Source organism: Hemiscyllium ocellatum, chromosome 7 (assembly GCF_020745735.1).
Source record: "Hemiscyllium ocellatum isolate sHemOce1 chromosome 7, sHemOce1.pat.X.cur, whole genome shotgun sequence".
NCBI classification, from domain to species: domain Eukaryota; kingdom Metazoa; phylum Chordata; class Chondrichthyes; order Orectolobiformes; family Hemiscylliidae; genus Hemiscyllium; species Hemiscyllium ocellatum.
In genome coordinates, this window is record NC_083407.1 from 63,909,294 (window position 1) to 63,930,503 (window position 21,210).

The 21,210-nt window shown below is 40.0% G+C and overlaps 1 protein-coding gene across 1 annotated transcript in view; it reads right to left on the reverse strand.

Annotated features, from left to right (window-relative positions):
- col28a2a (collagen, type XXVIII, alpha 2a) overlaps window positions 1-21,210 on the reverse strand; it is a 110,228-nt gene that overhangs the window by 57,493 nt on the left and 31,525 nt on the right. Inside the window, exons 11-16 of the mRNA XM_060827920.1 lie at window positions 20,939-20,992; window positions 15,068-15,136; window positions 12,418-12,486; window positions 10,740-10,808; window positions 3,210-3,278; window positions 1,143-1,211 (exon numbers count right to left, since the gene is read on the reverse strand). Coding sequence (XP_060683903.1) covers window positions 1,143-1,211; window positions 3,210-3,278; window positions 10,740-10,808; window positions 12,418-12,486; window positions 15,068-15,136; window positions 20,939-20,992 — 399 coding nt within the window. The remainder of the gene's footprint in view (window positions 1-1,142; window positions 1,212-3,209; window positions 3,279-10,739; window positions 10,809-12,417; window positions 12,487-15,067; window positions 15,137-20,938; window positions 20,993-21,210) is intronic.

Sequence of the window (21,210 nt, forward strand, 5' to 3'; positions counted from 1 at the left end):
CTGTGGTTGATGGGTCAATATAAATATGCAAGGATGAGATTAACATTGTTATTAGATAAGGCTATCAAGAAACAAGGATTGAAGATACACCAAGAGAGTTGAGCTTTGTTCAGCGAAAATTAATTAATGCTAAAACAGATTTATGGAGCTGAATGGTTTATTTATGTTCCTGTGTTCCAAAAATTCATATATGCTTAAATCACGATAAACAGATGAAGTAGAATTTAATAATTTCCCACTGGCAGGTCTGGGTGGAGTGGGGCACCCATAGAATTCCTGACATGGTCTTCCCATTGACCCAATCTGTCCACAATTCTATGACAGGACTGGGAAGGCCTAAGCTGGCTCATCCAGTCTTTCATCAGTTGTGGTCCTTAAGTGGTCAATTAATAAACACTTGTGAGATGTTTCTTTTCTGGCCTCAGTTTTCAGGCTGGAGTGAGAGAACCCAGAATGTAATCTTGGTCAGGAGTGGGCAGAAAGTTGGAGGAGTGGGGACACCTTTATTAGTTGTTTCCTTTAGACTTTGGGCCACTGTCCTTATGAGGTTTGCCTCAAGTCAGTGCTCCCTGCTCTTTACACTCTCCACTCTCAGTCAACACTGCAATCTCACCTCTGCCTACAACCCTGGGCCTCACCTTTCTTCCCACTGAGACATCCATATTAACTAATCCTGGTCTCCTGCTACTAGGATTCTGAGGATTGCCTGTAGTCCAAGTACTTGTCCACTGCAATTTTTGTTGCTGATTGGACTAGAGAGCTGTTGGCCAAACAGTTTTGGCTGGAGGCTTGCTAAGGTGTGATTTCCTCCTGGGTGAGTGTCAGAAGTCTCATCTCAGAGAGTGTTAAATGGCTGTGGTTCAGTCAGTATCAGCACAGATACATTCCCTGCTGTCTCTTCAGGTTTGGGGGGGTGGGCGGGGAATCCCAGACTCCTCAAAATCCTGGCCATCAGCATCTTTGAAATAATCATGAGTCCGGCATATTGTAAGAGCATGGAACACACTGGTAGGAGGGGATAATTTAAGTTTAAGCAGTTCAGTCAGCAAAAGAAAAATTGAACAAGATCTGTAAGTCACAAGAGGTTAATTTTCACCTGAATTTAAGCCGGCAGGAATGAATAGGTTAAAATTAGCTTTTACCTTTTCACCTTGGAATCCAATACCAGATGGGCCAATAGGACCGGGTAATCCAGGAAAACCAATTTCACCCTGATGAAGTACAAGATACAATAAAACTAAAAAAAAAGCACATTAACAAAATATAATAAAAGTTACAGATTTTAAATAAGTGAAATTAGTTTAGTTGTGGCAAATAAATTTCACATTCTAGTTCTGTCTTCTGTTCATTTTTATTCTTATACTACCTTAAACTGTCCTAAAGTCTCAATGCCCCTTCTGCAGTCAGAAATGTAATACCCAGTAATCACTGTTGCTTTGACTGGTTTAAATATTATTAGGTGATAATGTTTGGATTCTGCAATCTTATTCTCAGAATATTGAAAAGTATTTAGGTAGTTTTATTGAAATCATGTTTGCAATTAACTGGCAAGATTTAATTAGCCTTTCACAAGAAATGGAATATACCTTCAGATTGTTCAGGTGTATGAAGAGCCAAGGCTATTAACTTTATTGAACTTGTTGAAACTTGAGCCTTTCTCCCCCCCGAGCCCACTTGGACTGCTTTCATTCCCGAAAGCTAGAGGATGAACACATCAGGCCAATGCATACATGTTAAGACTCCTGAATTTTGTTCAGGTTAAAGAATATACAACAGAGTAAAAACAGCATGAAGTACAATACTTAAAAAAAAATGAAGCTAGAATAAATCCACAAGGAGTTAATAAGATTTTTAAAGTGGTGTTTATTATGGAGTTTGAGTAAGTGCAGAATATTTGAAAGAATGAGTTAGATATGTATCTCATTGATCTTCAAGAAATTATATTATTTTGAATGGCCTATTATTGCTCATAAATGCTGGGTTAATATACTGGATTGAAACCTTATGCAGCCAGGTCTCTGATTTCTGTGCTAGGATTTATTATATATTTCTCAGGAATAAATGAAAAGTCAAGAGGTTAACAGTTATTCCATCTTGGAAGGTGAGGTGTCAGTATCTGAAAACTAATTTTGAATTACTGAACAGAGCATCCCTCTGAAATAGACTTCCCCGAATGGCTTGGCATGCAGAAAATAGTTTACAGAACTATTTCTAGATTTTAACAGATAATATAAGCTCTTCTTGACAATAAAGCAAGGTTTTATTTTAATTGAACCCAAGTTATTTATTGCTTTAGTAAAGAGATAACATCTGCATTTCATTTTATTGAATTTTGACAAAGGAGAGAAACTTCAATCTCAGCACTTTGACATACTTCGATATGAATGAGCCTAAACTTGTGTACATCCTAAATTCAGATCATCAGCATTGTGCGGATGTGTCCCAGTACAGAAATAACCATAATGATGAAAATATGGAGGAGGAAGATAGATCTTTGTGTTTCGATATGGCTCTATCAACTAAGACAATTGACTGAGAACCAAAATGGGTAATTTTAATCCTTCAAATGCAAAAGAAAATGTTTCTTTCAGGTCACACTAAGCCATGATTAGACACTGAAGCAGTTTATATTCTAATCATCTGAGATGGACAAATGAGCAATGATGTAACTGGCACTGGCATCCACCCTCAATTCCCAGGGAATCAGTGTTGATACTGTATGATAGAGTTATACTGGGAATCTGCCACCTACCACAGACTTAATGGCTTGGAGGTTCAAAAACAAAAGAAATGTCCCTTTGTGTCCAACTGCAGTCTTCAGTTTTTTGGGTCTCTGAAACCATTAACAAAATTCCTCCAGCCACAGCCAAGTTTGCTTCTGTAGAGTTATACCACAGGGACGATTTCAGGAATTGTGACAGTCATTTAGTGATTATAGGCTCTCAAAGCAATCAGTAAAACTTACCATTCCTTAGGTCTGCACCTTTTAAATAGTTATTATAGAGTGGGTTAAGCCTTATCATTCTGTATCCTATACAGAATTCTGTCACACACACACACATATATAAATTTGGGAGAAATTTATTACCAAATCTAACTAAAGTCAAAATTAGCCTTTTGGTTCTTAAAAGCTGAGCATACGTTCACTGAATCAGCTGTTGCAGTCTCAACTAAAATTGTATTATGAATCTGACCAACCTAAGACTTACCTTATCACCTTTAACACCGACACCTGGAGCTCCACGAGGTCCCTTTGGTCCTTCATACCCACGATCACCCTAAGCACAATTTAAAGCATGAAGGTGTTTCTGCTATTTTCCAAAGTTCAAAAAAGACTACAATAAAACTTGTTCTGAGAAACAGAGGGTCACCTTTTGGTGGTAAAAGGAATTGTAAACACAAGAAAGTCATCCAGGTAGTAGCAGCACATCAGAAAAAACTGGATTAGAAGTGAAAGTACATCTTGTGTAGTTGTAGAAACATTTCAATTGTGCAGCTGCGCAGTGCCTGAGGCTTGCAGGATTCCATGCAGTGCAAACTGAGTATTGTTTCAGTTTTGCTCAAAAAGTGAAGACAAAGATTGGCCTGCTGTCAGAAAGTTTTGCATTATGACTTGGGGCAGCTGCTGTGAATTTAGTGCTTATCAGATATTGCATTTAAAGTAGTATTATTTCTTTGGGGAAATTTTGCATTCTTAGCACATACAGCTTATGTATCACTGTCAGTATTTAGGAGGAATAATCTGTGTTTCTAGCCCAGCAGCAGCTTTCCACCTCTTGGGTACTGAAAGCCTTTCCTTTGTGGTCAATGCCACAAAAATGCAGAAAAAAATGAAAGGTCATAGAGATGTACAGCATGGAAACAGACCTTTCGGTCCAACCGGTCCATGCCGACCATATATCCCAACCCAATCTAGTCCCACCTGTCAGCACCCGGCCCATATCCTTCCATATCCTTCCTGTTCATATACCCATACAAATGCCTTTTAAATGTTGCGATTGTACCAGCCTCCACCACTTCCTCTGGCAGCTCATTCCATACATGCACCACCCTCTGCGTGAAAACGTTGCCTCTTAGGTCTCTTTTATATCTTCCCCCTCTCACCCTAAACCTATGCCTTCCAGTTCTGGACTCCCCGACCCCAGTGAAAAGACTTTGCCTATTTACCCTATCCATGCCCCTCATAATTTTGTAAACCTCTATAAGGTCACCTCTCAGCCTCCGACGCTCCACGGAAAACAGCCCCAGCCTGTTCCGCCTTTCCCTATAGCTCAAATCCTCCAACCCTGGCAACATTCTTGTAAATCCTTTCTGCATCCTTTCAAGTTTCACAACATCTTTCGATTGGAAGGAGACCATAATTGCATGCAATATTCCAACAGTGGCCTAACCAATATCCTGAACAGCCGCAACATGTCCTCCCAACTTCTGTACTCAATACTCTGACCAATAAAGGAAAGCATACCAAACGCCTTCTTCACTATCCTATCTACCTGCAACTCCACTTTCAAGGAGCTATGAACCTGCACTCCAAGATCTCTTTGTTCAGCAACACTCCCTAGGACCTTACCATTAAGTGTATAAGTCCTGCTAAGATTTGCTTTCTCAAAATGCAGCACCTCACATTTATCTGAATTAAACTCCATCTGCCACTTCTCAGCCCATTGGCTCACCTGGTCAAGATCCTGTTGTAATCTGAGGTAACCCTCTTCGCTGTCCACTACACCTCCAATTTTGGTGTCATCTGCAAACTTACTAACTGTACCTCTTATGCTCGCATCCAAATCATTTATGTAAATGACAAAAAGTAGAGGACCCAGCACCGGTCCTTGTGTCACTCCACTGGTCACAAACCTCCAGTCTGAAAAACAACCTTCCAACACCACTCTCTGTCTTTTACCTTTGAGCTAGTTCTGTATCCAGATGGCTAGTTCTCCCTGTATTCCATGAGCTCTAACCTTGCTAACCAATCTCCCATGGGGAATCTTGTTGAATGCCTTACCTGTGTACATGTAGATCACATCTACCAGTCTGCCCTTATCAATCCTCTTTGTTACTTCCTCAAACAACTCAATCAAGTTTGTGAGGCATGATTTCCCACGCACAAAGCCATGTTGACTATCCCTAATCAGTCCTTGCCTTTCCAAATACATGTACATCCTGTCCCTCAGGATTCCCTCCAACAACTTGCCCACCACTGACGTCAGGCTCACTGGTCTATAGTTCCCTGGCTTGGCTTTACCTCCCTTCTTAAACAGTGGCACCATGTTTGCCAACCTCCAGTCTTCCAGCATCTCACCTGTAACTATTGATGATACAAATATCTCAGCAAGAGGCCCAGCAATCACTTTTTTAGCTTCCCACAGAAATACAGATCACTGATGTGGAATTGGTTATTTTGTGTCATAGCATTCACAAGGAAGTACTTTCTCAAACATCTAGTATGCTGCTTAAGTCTAAGACTTTCTGACAAAACAGAATTCAACTGCGAAATACTTTGTCGTGCTAATATATATCTATTTCTATATTATGACTATTGAGTCATACAGTCATAGAGATGTACAGCATGGAAACAGACCCACCGTTTCAACTCATCCATGCTGACCAGATATCCTATCCTAATCTTGTCCCATTTGCCAGCCCATGGCCCATATCCCTTTGAATCTTTCCTGTTCATATACCCATCCAGATGCAGGGCAGAGGGCATTAATGTCACGCCAGAATCTGGAGAGAGTTGGCCGGGGCTAAGGAGCAAGTCTAACTCAGTAGTGGAATTGGCCCTTCATGAGATAAATGGCGTAAATGCATAGGCAATAGGTTGGGAGGTGCAAAAGGCCATCACTAGATGTGAAGGGAACAGAGCGTGTGCCTTGGCCCTAATACAACACCTGAGATTAGAGGTTGGCTACCATTGTTGGATATGTTTGCACACAGCCCAACGATGGACTGCCGAACCAATTACAGAGAGCCTGGTGAGAAATGCTAGCTGCCTGCTTCCGTGGGCGGCAACTATCCTGACCCTGATAGGGGAAGCAATTAGGGCAAATCTCGCATCACCACTCAAACTCAAGGATAACTGCAGTCCCAAGGCTGACACGCTTCTGACCACAGCCTTCCAATGGGGATCTCCCATTGTACTACGATGCTGTACTTGAAAAAAATGACTCTTGCTCAGCAACCTATCTGCAAATGGTACGATCATCAACATTACTTGTTCCTTCATCAATAATCAGACCATGATGGCGGGTATAATATGGGCCTGTGGAGGAGAGGGTACCACCAACTTCCCTTGGGATGGAAGGGGTGCTGCTACCCTGCGGTACTATCCACTGGCATGACAGTGTTCATCCCAAAGGTCAGGAACAGGTAAACCTGAAGGAACATCCCACGGCATTGGAATGGGTACACTCTCACAGACCCCTGGACTACACCAGGAGCGAATGTTGGGTGGTCTATTCTCTTGGGCAGAGACAACAATGGCAATAAACAAGATTAATGGCCTCGCATATAGTGTATTACTGTTAGCAAATGAGATGGAGGAAGGTCTAGCATTCATTAATACAAGTTAATGGCAGTAAGGGAAGCAATGATACAAAACCGACTAGTACTAGACATACTGACAGCTGATAGATGGGTCATCTGCAAAATGTTAGGTACCTCATGCTGTTTTAATATTTCTGATGAGTTCCAGAATATCACTAGTGGAATATATCATATGAAGGCAGCAATAAGACCGCCTCCCCCAGCGGATGATTCCTGGTTTCAATGGCTTTGGGGAGGATGGGGGTATTGGATCCTACACGTTCTACTAATAATAGGACTAGTCATACTCATACTGCTTTGTAAAGGATCCTGCTTGTGTACCTGCCTACGCTATTTATTTATGAGTGCAGTGGGATGCCAAATGTTAAAACGATCAGAGGCCCCACAGCAGGAAGATCTGATTGCATGGATCCCACTATATCGTAGCATTGAAGTGTGTGACATATGAAAATGGGCTGTGTACAGGGCACACCAGAACAAGCAACGATACCACCAGAAAGCTGTATTGCAGGTAGATGGTGTCTGAGGAAAGGTCAGGTGCTCCCTAAGCAGTTTGATGTTTAGCTATCTAGCTCTGTATATTTCTTATGCCATTGTCATAAAATGACAAAAAGGGGGAAAATTAACAGTTAGTTATTGTGAAATCTATAAAAGCATGGTTGAAACAAAGTAGTAAGGGCCTGACTTTGCAAAGCCATGCAGACAGACAGAAAAAATGTACCGATAGTAAGGAATTACAAGTGCAGTAAGCTATCACATCGACAGTCAAGGAATGAGAAAAACAACTCCATGTGTGGAAAGGAACTCTAATGTTCCAGGCTCTTCTCCTTATCAACACCTCAAGGTCAAGTGAATTATAATATAAAGGGAATATGTGAAAGATATCAGGCGCCCATTATATAGGGCGTCTTGCCAATGTATCGACTCTGCAGAGTCCAAAAGTAAACTTTCTCTTTGCTCTTGCTAGCATTTGAGTCAAGTCGATTTAATTTCCACGACAATCCTGATGAAGGGCTTTTGCCCGAAACATCGATTTTCCTGCTCCTCCGATGCTGCCTGACCTGCTATGATTTTCCAGCACCACTCTAATCTAGACTCTGTAAAGTCAGACTCCCTGCCTCTCTACTTCACATGCTTCTGTCCCAATTCACTTGAACCTAACTACTGAATATTTGCTTCTTTACTTTCACATATCAGCTCAGACATTTTCACCTGGTTTTGGGATCAGACAGTATTGGTGAGGACATTTTGGTGGAACCCTGAGGAGCATGTTCATGCTTCCACATCACAAAAACAATACTACAAACTACTAGTGGTCTGGACTTGCCCTTCCCTCATCCCATGAGCTTCCCCTGCATATCCTCCCCAGGACAATTGTGCAGTATCCCTGCTAGTCAATATTCTTGGGTGTCAACATCAATGCTTTGTAATGCCTATTTGGTGCCCACTGTTCACTGGGTGGATTCAAATGAAGCCTTGGCCTCAAAACTATGAGGACGCTGTCTCCCTCAATCAGCCAAAGTCAAAATCAATCTGCGTAGTGAGCATTTGGAAATTACTGAAATGAATCAATACTGCAAAATAGAGCAAAGTCAGCAGTCCTAACAGCTGCAGGTTATCTGTGTCAGTGCAGAAAAACAATCCCCTGCTGGAGTGTGATGGTGCAATCAACTTCACTCAGAGTACTGAGGTGAACAAAGGAAAAATTAAGAACAAAATACTACAGGAGGAACTCTCAGTATATCAGCTCAAAACAACAGGTCAACACCGGTTGTTCAGATACTCATTAATAATAGTCATATAGCATAGAAACTCTTCAATGCCAACCAGACATCCTAAACTGAACTGGTGCCATTTATCTACATTTGGGCCATATTCTCTAGATCCTTTCGTATGTACCTGTCCAAATGTCTTTAAATATCGTAATTGTACCCACCTCTACCACCTCAAACTATAAGTGCTACACCCTCTGTGAAAAAGTGACTTCTCAGGTCCCTTTTAAATCTTTCCCCAATAACCTTAAACTAATGCCCTATGGGTTTGTACTTCCCTACATTTGGGAAAAAGACCTTGGCTATTCACTTTACCTATGTTCCTCATAATTTTATGAACACCTGTAAGGTCACCTCAATATCCTATGCTCCAGGAAAGAAAGTCCCAGCCTATCCAACGTCTCCTTATAACTCAAGTCCTCCAGCCCAGCGACATCCTTGTAACTTTTTTCTGCACCCTTATCTTGTTTAACAATATCTTTCCTATAGTAGGGGAACAGAATTGTACTCAGTATTCCAAAGAAGACCTCACCAATGTCTTGTACAGCTGCAACACAACATCCCAACTCAATGCTCTGACCAATGAAGGCATGTTTATTTAGAGAATTATTTTAAGATATGTAGGTTATCATTTTACAGTACTGAATGATCTACTGGTGAATTAGAATTAACTAAATATTCATGCCATCACTTTTCAGAATATATACCTTTACTGATACATAACATCCATTTTTAATTACCATAAATATGAAGATTGAGTGCATTGTGTAGGGTGGATCTGATAGAGGATTCTGGATCAGTGGTGCTGGAAGAGCACAGCAGTTCAGGCAGCATCCAACAAGAAGCGAAATTGATGTTTCGAGCAAAAGCCCTTCATCAGGAATAAAGGCAGTGAGCCTGAAAGCATGGAGAGATAAGCTAGGGGAGGGTGGGGGTGGGGAGAGAATAGCATAGAGTACAATAGGTGAGTGGGGGAGGAGATGAAGGTGATAGGTCAGGGAGGAGAGGGTGAAGTGGATAGGTGGAAAAGGAGCTAAGCAGGTCAGACAAGTCCGGACAAGTCATGGGGACAGTGCTGAGCTGGAAGTTTGAAACTAGGATGAGGTGGGGGAAGGGGAAATGAGGAAACTGTTGAAGTCCACATTGATGCCCTGGGGTTGAAGTGTTCCGAGGCAGAAGATGAGGCGTTCTTCCTCCAGGCATCTGGTGGTGAGGAAGCGGCGGTGAAGGAGGCCCAGGACCTCCATGTCCTCGGCAGAATGGGAGGGGGAGTTGAAATGTTGGGCCACGGGGTGGTGTGGTTGATTGGTGCGGGTGTCTCTGAGATGTTCCCTAAAGCGCTCTGCTAGGAGGTGCCCAGTCTCCCCAATGGAGAGGAGACCGCATCGGGAGCAACGGATACAATAAATGATATTAGTGGATGTGCAGGTAAAACTTTGATGGGTGTGGAAAGCTCCTTTGGGGCTTTGGATAGAGGTGAGGGAGGAGGTGTGGGCACAGGTTTTACAGTACCTGTGGTGGCAGGGGAAAGTGTCAGGATGGGAGGGTGGGTCGTAGGGGGCCGTGGACCTGACCAGGTAGTCACGGGGGAATGGTCTTTGCGGAAGGCGGAAAGGGGTGGGGAGGGAAATATATCCCTGTGGTGGGGTCTTTTTGGAGGTGGCAGAAATGTCGGCGGATGATTTAGTTTATGCGAAGGTTTGTAGGGTGGAAGGTGAGCACCAGGGGCGTTCTGTCCTTGTTACGATTGGAGGGGTGGGGTCTGAGGGCGGAGGTGCGGGATGTGGATGAGATGCGTTGGAGGGCATCTTTAACCACATGTGAGGGGAAATTGCGGTCTCTAAAGAAGGAGGCCATCTGGTGTGTTCTATGGTGGAACTGGTCCTCCTGGGAGCGGATATGGCGGAGGCGGAGGAATTGGGAATACGGGATGGCATTTTTGCAAGAGATAGGGTGGGAAGAGGTGTAATCCAGGTAGCTGTGGGAGTTGGTGGGTTTGTAAAAAATGTCAGTGTCAAGTCGGTCGTCATTGATGGAGATGGAGAGGTCCTGGAAGGGGAGAGAGGTGTCAGAGATGGTGCAGGTAAATTTAAGGTTAGGGTGGAATGTGTTGGTGAATAGAGTACTATTTGTCTGTACATAATTTAACATTTTAGCCAGTAACAAATCACATTGAAATAAAGTATAGCTGCATTTGAGTTTTCTTAAAAGCATTGCGCCAAGTATGTTTAATGCTTTGTTCATCAACTCTTGTATTAACATTACCCTGCCAACATGCCCTGAACAAAAACACATCATGTTTGGTATACCCTGCTTATAGGGAATTTCTTTCCTACATGTTGAAACAATGTTAAAACAGTCCTGGGTGAATCTTTTACAGAGAAAGACAGACAATGTCTAAAATGCATTTAGAATTATGCATACCTTCACTCCGGGCCAACCTTCTCCAGGTAAACCTCGATCTCCCTGAAGACCTGGAGGCCCTGGAGGACCCTGTACAAAAGAAAATAACATTAATATTATGAACTATGTCATAATCAAGCAATAACAACTTTTGCTTGCTGCTGAATAGTAATGGAAAATATATTGAACTTGAATTAAACTTGCAAACAATCAAATTGCCTCGGACGTTGTGAACTGTGACACACAAAATTCACTTTTCAGAATATAGCAGTGACTGACATATTGCATATTATCTCCACTAAAGACTTGTTCTGGAAAATCAAAAGGTTCTCAAAGAATGCATATGACTTTCTTCCCTGCTCATAACCCTGAGATGGCGAGAACAGCTGCTGACAATGAGTCTCCCATCTTCCCTGATTCTGCAGGTGACCAAAAATAAGATTTAAACAGGAGAGCCTCCCATCATCCTGAATATTCATGTGAGGTCAGCTGGAGAGCTTCCCATGGGCTTCCCAATACTTTCAGCAGGATCAGATAATGCTCAGGATTTATTCCACATTTAATAAATGCGGAAAAGACATTAACTGAGGCTGTGCTAAGCTTGGAGATTACACAATACAAAATGGTCATTAATTGTGTCAAATGATACTATACATACACAAAATTATTAGAGGGTTATATTTAAAATCTTCAGTCTTCCTAGATGCAAAGAAAATGTCCAGAAAAGGTGGACTCTTCAGTGTCAGTGGAACTTTAATTTCTGCTTTGTGAGATAGGGCCACAACATAAGAATATTAAGGGTAGCTATTTCATTTATTCGACCTAGGTGATTTCTGTTAATCTCTCAACATTGCACTGGAACATCAGTCTTGATTTTTTGTACTAAAGTCCTGGAATGAGACATGAACTCAATCTTATGCCTCAAATGAGCCACATAGTAGGGTACTGCAATGGTTAAGATGCTGCACTGGATTAAAGGACACACAAGTAATGATGGTGAGATGGCTGTGTGAGAGGGCTAGCAACAGGGAGGGCTCCCAGATTTATTAATGCTTTAGTAGATAGTTGACATTGATGAAAAAAAAACTCAGTGGCGTGTGAAGCAGACTGTTGATCTGTTATTATGCATTCTCTCTTTATAAAACATTGTCAGTGCGACAAACCTTCTCAAGTCTAAATATGTTGATGCCTGTTATCTCCATCCTTTTCTTTCAAGCATGTAAAAAAGGTCACAAATGAGGTATTTCAAAGTTTGCCAGTCATGCCTTCTGTTGACAGCATGCTTGACATTTACTACTCAGCACATTTTAACATGACCAAAGCCCATACTCTGACATATCAGCAATACAGATGTTCTTGCCAAAACATAAAATGTCTGTACAGTTGAAAATTAGACTAACAGCTACCACCAGGTAATCTGCTTCGTGAATGCTCCACCCAACAATAGGTGAGAACAAAGGGAAACACAAAATGGCTTTCACATAATTTTCCTCCCAATTTCATCAGCTGAAAGAAAAACAATTGGGTTAATGTACATGAAATATTATAACCTCACGTGATACAGAAAAGAAGTCTACTCTATTTTTTATTTATATCTAGTATATTTGTAGTTTTTTGTTGGAAATATTTTTATTTTATCTATTCCAATGTCTAATTTGATTCTTGACACAGGATTCAAATACAATTTGATACAACTTACTGGTAGTCCAGGTTCACCAATCCCAGGTGGGCCGATAGGCCCTGGTCTTCCTATGAAACCAATATTACCCTAAACAAAGAAAAATGAATTAAATAGAGGAAAATAGTGTTTTGAATCTAAGTTTTGACAAAAAATCCTTTGTGTCATTCTTACAAGTAGAATTACTTCTCATTGAGGTGACTGAATAGAGAATTGATCTACTTCTATTGGTATTAAATAATGCAAAAATAAATTTGGAGTTTTAAATTAATACTTTATAAAGCTTTCATTACTGTGTATCATCTAAAGAACAAGTTGTCAGCACAAGTTTTAAAATGTTCTGCTCTAATAATGTGAATAAAACTCAAGTCTCTATCCCTGTCTCCATGAATGGCTTAGAACAAGAAAGCACTTCTGTTTGGCAATATGAGACATTTTATATGTGAAAATGTGGAAATTGAAGTACATTAAATGATTAAGGGAGACATTATGCCTGGCATGTAATCAAATGTTTTAACCTTAGGAATGCCTACAGGTAGATTTTACATTCCAGTAGAGAATAACTCCAGCTGCAACACTTGGAATGACTATTAAAACTCTTAAGACACAAATCATCCATAAAAAGTCACATTTGCAATGTTTGCTCTTAAATGGATATCAACCATGTGTTAAAAGAGCTTGCAGCAATGGCCAATTTCATTGAAGGTTTTGTATTTTTGCATTTAAGCTTTGGCCAGCCTCATTTACAGGTCTCTGTTTTCAATCTACAGCAAAATAATGGAAAATTGAGGAGTTACTATATTAGACTACCAGCAATTCCAGGGAATCATATACTTCCCAGACAAAGAAGTATTACAATGTTTCGTTTCACACATCATAATTTTGAAAAGTCACATAACATTGTACTACAGTGCTGCTCAAATGTTGAGTGTAGCTTTGTTATTGTAATTGAAGCAGAATTGACTATGTAATACTAAAACTACGGATGAATACTAAAGGAGATGTGTTATAAATTTGTGCCTCTGGTGGTGTTGTATTCAGAGATCACAGGAAATCAGGTCAACAGGCCTTGATGAATTTTGCACTATTCATTTTACTTAATGGTAAATCCTTTGGGGCCCACTAAACTCTGAACCCAAAATTCCCAATATTTACTCTTCAGTTACTAATCACAAAACTCTTAATTGGAAATTGATGTTTGTAAAATCTACTTGCAAGCATTCGCAAGTTTAAAAAAAATACCTACCAGAGATATTGTTTTCCTTATTCTTGAACATAATTCAATATCCATTTTGGTAAATGGGGTAAACTATCACTTGGGGATGGGGTCTTGCATTCCCTTTCCATGGGGATAATGTGGTCCTGCTGTCCCCAGACCTCTCCCAGAAGTCTCAAAAGTGAGGTCAGGATGGAAAGTGGCCCTAACGGCCTCAAGTGGAACCAGGGATGTGCCCTTGGTCTCACCCACTCTCAATAACACTGCAGATTAATTGGGTTAGAAGGCAACTGTGTTTAAATGCAGATATTTATGGAGACTTAAATCAATGGAAATGGCTTTCAGGATGAGTTACAAGAGGCTGCTGGTTGATCAACACAATTTTTCCAACTGGTAGTAAAAGTTAAAAATGTCTCATAACATGTAAAATTTAGGATAATTTAAAGATTGGTCCTCTTGAGACATAACATCTAAAGGTCACTCAGCTTGTTGGGTATGTGCTGGTTCTCTGAAACAGCAACTCAGTTGTCTTTACCACCATCATAGAAATTTTTTTTTCAAGAACTTACACAATTCCTGTTTGAAAGCCACAATTAAATACGTGTCCACCCACATTCTGCAAGTTCATTCTACTTTCAAACAATTTTCCCCAAATTGCTGTTCTTCTCTCAATGATCTTAAATTAGTCTTTAACCCTTTCGGCAATGAGACCAGTTTTTTTTTAAGATTAGATTACTTACAGCGTGGAAACAGGCCCTTCGGCCCAACAAGTCCACAACAACCCAGACCCATTCCCCTACATTTACCCCTGCCTCTAACACTACAGGCAATTTAGCATGGTCAATTCACCTAACCTGCACATTTTTGGACTGTGGGAGGAAACCTACGCAGACACAGGGGGAATGTGCAAACTCCACACAGTCAATCGCCTGAGGAGGGAATTGAACCCGGGTCTCTGGTGCTGTGAAGCAGCAGTGTTAACTACTGTGCCACCATTAGCTTATCTATTTTGTCTGTCTTTATGTTCTCTGTCTAGATCTCTCATTACTTTGAGCACCACTAATAAACCTCCTTCCAACATTCTCTTCTCCAAGGAAACATGTAGATTCACCAATCTATCCTCATGACTGAATTGTCTCATCTATGGAACCAAGATTGGAAATGTTTGTGCAGCCTCCCTCTCCCTTCCTACAATACAGTGCATGGACTGAAACAGGATATTCCAGTTGAGACAGAGCCAGTTAAGCTTCATTATCATAAAAGTTCATCATATATTTTGTACTCCATGCTTCTATTTAAAAAAGTGGAGCTATAAACATTCCTCTAGACTTAAAAAAAAAGCTATGAGTTAAAAAAGTTGATATTTCTCTCTTCTTATAAATGATTATTTCTGTGGGTGCAAAATGTTTGTTTCAGGAACTTGTAAAAAGTAGAGTTAAAAACATATTTCTTCACCTTTGGGCCAGGAAAGCCAATTCCAGTTTCACCAGTTAGTCCAGGTGATCCAGGAAGTCCACGTTCGCCCTAACAAAACAAACACTTTGATAATTTTCTTCAGCAAAGAAATCTTGATTCGTATTCATTAGAGAGGTATGCCAGCATGGAAAGAGAATTGGCTAACCAGTAGAAGACAGAGTTGGGAATAAGGGAGGGGGGCATTTTCAGAATGTCTAACGGAGTGCTACAGGGATCAATGCTGGGGCAGAAATTATTTACAATATACAATAATGAATTGGATGAGGAATTTGAATATACCATAGCCATGTTTAGCACAAAAAAAGATGGGAAGGCAAGTGGTAAGAGTCTGCAGAGAGACATAGGCAAGCTGAATGGGCAAAAACCTGGCAGATGTAATAGAATGTAGTGTCAGTGGAACTCACAAATGTAAACTAAAAACTCTCCAAACAAAACTTAATACAAGGAAATTTTTACTCGCAGATTCAGATGTAGCAAACACATCATCGAGTGCTGTCAATCTGCAATCAAATTTATATTTGAAATAGAATAGTCAAATTAGCTCTGTTTCTTCAATGCCTGGGTTGAGAAATTAGCCAATGGTTTCTCTACTACTGTTTACCTGAAGCCTACCTTCAGGGGTCAGCATATATGTTGGGATTCCTATAATTCTATGTAATAGGAGATTAGCCTCTTCTCAACCTGGTCAACACAGCCAGAGCCATTTGCAAGGTACTGATCATACCTAATGAGCTTACAATTGCAAAACTTGCAATAATGAATGTCAGTGTAATTCTGCATTGGATGATATTTATTTCATAATGTTGAATGTGTGAGGAATTGTGCTGATAAATAATCGAAAATTGTCAATTGGGTTTGATTTGTATGGACTGGAAGCTATTTATTTTTCACACATAGGGTCCTATTTTTTGCAGACAGCAAAACCATGTCCAAATAGTGCGCCTGTTTCAACTCAATGAATAGGCTGGTTCATTTCTTAAAGCAATGCCTCAATCAGAGTCAACCTGTCTGGTTTAAAATATAAACAAATGTTGGGTACTAACTGTCTAGTCCTACTGAATAGGTGCACTCTCCATCAGAGCATGTCCATCCGAATCCATTTTCCAACTGTCCTCTCATCCAGTATAAGTGTTTGTTTCCCCTTGAATTGGTATTCTTGTGAAATGTCCTGATGAGTGCAAGGCAAAAAGCTTTGCCAACACTTTTTTTCAACTCTACTGAAGCCTTGATAGTGACAGATAATTTTAAAATGAAGGGGTTTGAGTCACAGCTTGTCTGCATAGGTTTATAATCATCATTTATTAATGTTGAAAAAAAATGTGTCTGATGTTACAAAAAATGTATATCAACAATCTGTCATTCAGATTTTTGACCAGAAGTAAATTAGATAATAAAATCACACTATGAATTATTCCCATTGCTTGAACAGAATTCTACAGGAAAGATTTTCTAACTTTACCAAAGTAAGGACCAAAAGTGCAGAAGGGCAGCTCACAATGACCATACATCGATTGCCCTTCTGTAATCTTTCCAGGTGTATCTACACACTTTATTGGGTATGATTCCTAAATTAATTTATACCACGACAGGGAGCAGGTTGATAGTGGAAGCATGAAAAGGACAGATTTTAACTAATCGGTAGCTGAACAGTTTACCTTCTTTGAGTGGACTGAACTAATTCCATACCTGGGTCTTCATAATGTAACACCAGTGGGCAGCCCTCTCCAAATGGGAAACCCATTCCAACTCATTGGCTTTAGGCTGGTGCAAGATTGTACAGTTCAAATGCTGTATTTGTCAGCTGAAATATTTAGCCTAATGGAAGTCCATCACAGCAGCAAAGGGATGGGGATACTCTTATATACATCAGTATACATTGGAGGATGAAGCATTCATGCTACTCTGGGGTTCCACAGAGGTTGATTTTACAATGACCTTTTTGGTCTTTAATGCCAGATATTACTCTGTGCAGCAACTACATCACATCTGATTAATAAACGGCTTGCTGTATGCTATATGAACCTGTCAGTGATGCCTATATAGGTGTACATCTCTGAAGCAGGTTGGTCTTGAAACTAAGCTTCTTGGTCCAGAGGAAGGGATCCTACCACTGCAGCACAAGAGCCTTTTTAGCAGGCAGTATTTTTAAACAAATTTCACTTATTTCTGTGACTCAAAGATGGAAATTTCACCTATTACCTGCTGTATGTCTGATGTTATTGGTCGGTAGCTTAAATGGAAAGAATCATTGAATCAATCCTCCCAACATCTGAGATCTCACACGATTTCAGATCTCCTACTGCTTCAAGCAGGTCAAGCTTCCATGATTGGCCAAAGCTACTGCTGTGATCTTCAGAACCACCACATCCCACCCACACTCCTGCCATGATCTCTTTGCTCAACAGTCCTTCCCTTACCATGCTCTTCCCCTGTCCCTATGATCTTTTTTCCCTGTTATCTTCATCCATTCTGACTGTGACACAGCAATCCACCATCTATAACTGCAACTTGTAATCTGTGTTGTTAAATGAACCTGTATAAGTTTTTCGAACAGAGTCAAATTCATGCTACTGACCACTAACATGAGAAATAACATGAATGGAAAGAAATTTTACTTTTTCTCTTTCAGTTCACCAATTTTTGCATTGGGTTGCTTCAACAAAATGAAAGCCAAATAAACATGTGAAGAGTTATGTTGAAGAAGTCGAGAGTGTGGCGCCAGAAAGGCACAGCACATCAGGCAGCATCCGAGGAGCAGGAGAATCAATGTTTCGACATAAGCTCTTCATCATTAATGCTTATGCCCAAAATGTCAATTCTCCTTGTCTTCAGATGCTGCCTGACCTGCTGTCCTTCTCCAGCACTAACACTCTACTCTGATCTCCAGCATCTGCGGTCCTCACTTTCTCCTATGTTGAAGAAGTCTGGCGAAGCTGATAGTTAGAAACATTGATTTTTGAATTCCATCCCTGAAAGCAAATGCTGAACTTGAACTTACCAGTAAGCCTCAAATTCCTTAGTACATCAATTTATAAAGTGTATGTTTTAACATTCATACATAACACATTGCTTAAAATGTTTTAAAAGTAGGAACTCAAAAGAATTACTCTATACCAAAAAGGGAAGGACATCCCTCATTGTATAGAAAAAAGGCTTTTCATCATTTGTATAAATGATTTGGATGTGAATTTAGGAGGTATAGTTAGTAAGCTTGTAGATGACACCAAAATTGGCGGTGTAGTGGACAGCAAAGAAGGTTATCTCAAAGTACAATGGGATCTTGATCAGATGGGCCAATGGGCCAAGGAATGGCAAATGAAGTTTAATTTAAATAAATGTGAGGTGCTGCATTTTGGAAAGGCAAATCAGGGCAGAACTTATACATTTAATGGTAAGATCCTGGGGAATGTTGCTGAACAAAGAGACCTTGGAATGCAGGTTCATAGTTCCTTGAAAGTGGAGTCACAGGAAGAAGGCATTTGGTTTGCTTTCCTTTATTGGTCAGAGCATTAAGTATAGAGTTAGGAGGTCATGTTGCATCTGTACAGGATATTGTTTAGGACACCTTTGGAATATTGTGTGAAATTCTAGTTTTCCCCCTTATAGGAAGGATGTTGTGAAATGTGGAAGGGTTGCCAGGGTAGGAGGGTTTGAGCTATAGGGAGAGGCTGAATAGGCTGAGGCTGCTTTCCATAGAGAATCGGAGACTGAGGGATGACCTTACAGAGGTTTGTAAAATTATGAGGGGCATGGATAGAGTGAACAGACAAGGTCTTTACCCCAGGGTGGAGTCGTCCAGAACTAGAGGGCATAGGTTTAGGCTGAGAGGGGAAGATTTAACAGGGACCTAAGGGGTAACCTTTTCACGCAAAAGATGGTGCATGTATGGAATGAGTTGCCTGACGAAGTTGTGGAGGCAAGTATAATTACAACATTCAAAAGGCATCTGGATGGATACATGAGTAGGAAGGTTTTAGAGGGATATGGGCCAAGTGCTGGCAAATGGGACTAGATAAATTTAGGATATCCGGTTGGCATGGTCTAAAAGGTCTGTTTCCGTGCTATATATCTCTATGACTCTATGACTTTAAAGGAAATACAATAATTTATACTAGAGGGAAAAGGAGGCATCTACATTTTTATTTGAAGTTTGTAAATTATGAACTTGAAATAAAGCCATACACAATTGATACCTAACAGTTGAAAACAGTTTCAATAATGTTAACTATTTGAGTAATTTCAATAAAGGTTTCCAGAGATTTAATTGTTACTTTTTAAAAAATGACCCAATGTGCCAGCTTCTCCAATCTTCACCGTGTAAATAACTGAGTAAGTGATTATCCACTGGTACTCCAATGCTATGCAATAGATCTATTGTTGCAAACTAGGTATCTCACTAGAGCTTGCCAGTCCTCTAAAAATGAAATGCTGAGCTGATCCACAGATATGTCCTGAGGTGTGCTGGATGGGGATGACAATAGGAGATTAGCAATACTTACATCTGTGAATGAATAAAGTAGGTCACTCTGCATCTTAATGAAGAAATCTATCATATTAAGGTCACTCTTCCCCAAGGGTTTTGCACAGCTAGATTGTCAATTATTTCTTTCTCATTACAAGATATCCAGTCTAGGATAGCCTGTTTTCTAATTGGTTCTTCAACGTATTGATCTACAAAACCATCCCATACATCCTCCAGAAATTCTACCTCTCTGACATTATTAATGATTTAATTTACCCAATCTATATGCACATTAAAGTTACATATTTATAGTTGTATTATAGCTTGTCATAAACTATGGCACTGAGTTCAGTTGTTGAGGTTCTGTCAATAATCCAGTCACCATCAGCTAACATTAGACTGGCAAATTAATTTGTGTTTTTTATAATCTGTGCCCTGGGAATGGACTGGGTTATTTGCATTCAGGCAGTGGCTCAGTTTTTACATCATTGGCAAAAGAATGCAAAAATTAAAAATGTCAAATTTTCTTCCAATTCCTGGAATCTCACAGGTAATCAAATTTTATTAATATCAATATTTTATTTGATAATTTTGTCATGCACAGGAATTTCCTCAGTGATTCTACTCATCATTGATGAATCTGCATAAAATGAGGTTTCCACTGAAGTCATTTGATCCATTCAAAACCTCCTATGGAAATTTCCAAGTACAAATTGTTGTTGGGGTGGTTAGGGGAAGGGGAGGGGGCAGGGGGAGGTTGGAGTGGGGAGGGGTGGTGGGGTTGTTAACATTTTTGTGAAAGCAGAGTTACGGATTTCAAAAAATTTCTCCTAATTTCAGTGTCCACTGAAACCTACAAAAACCAAGCAGATTCAGAGAAAACAATTTGACTAAACAGAATCAGAGTGAAAGAATTGCCAGATTCTGTAGTGCAATAAAATATGTGGAAGTTTGAAGGGTTCATTGTTGGACTCCAATCCACACGTCCTAGACAAAAGTTATAAACAATACACAGAAAATATATTAACACAATTATGAATTATTCTTTGGTATCAGAGGATACAGATTCAAATGGGAAATATAAACTCCTACAAACTATGGAAAACATTCGCTCAAGTTTTGGTATTTTTGGTCAATTTTTCCTTTGTCGGCACTAATTAAACTGAACAAATAATACAGCTAGTCCTAATTTGACGTTTCACTAAAATTCTAAAACAGTAATAAACAGGATATTCCAAAGCTAATAATGAAACTAATTTTCTTACTATGAATTCAGGCTTTAGCAATGCTGGGGCACAGTATTTTGCTGGTAACATGAATCAATCTTCATTTCCATACCCCTCTTTCTGAATTTTAACATAACAAAATCCAAGAACATAATGAATTACCTTCCTTCCTTGGAAACCTACTGGTCCTTGATCCCCAGGGGATCCAGGGTAACCCTGAAATGTAGCAAAGTTAAAATATGGGGTCAATCTTAATAAAACTCTGTGAAGTGTCAGGTGAATACAATGAAGGTTAGTGCAACATATTGAAGGTATTAGTATGCAAGCATTTTCACTTGAAAATTAACATAGTAACTAATAAACCATGTAAAATAAATTGATTTTTCCATTAAAATAGATGAAGAAATGGCTTTTAGGAAGTGTCTTAATTGTCT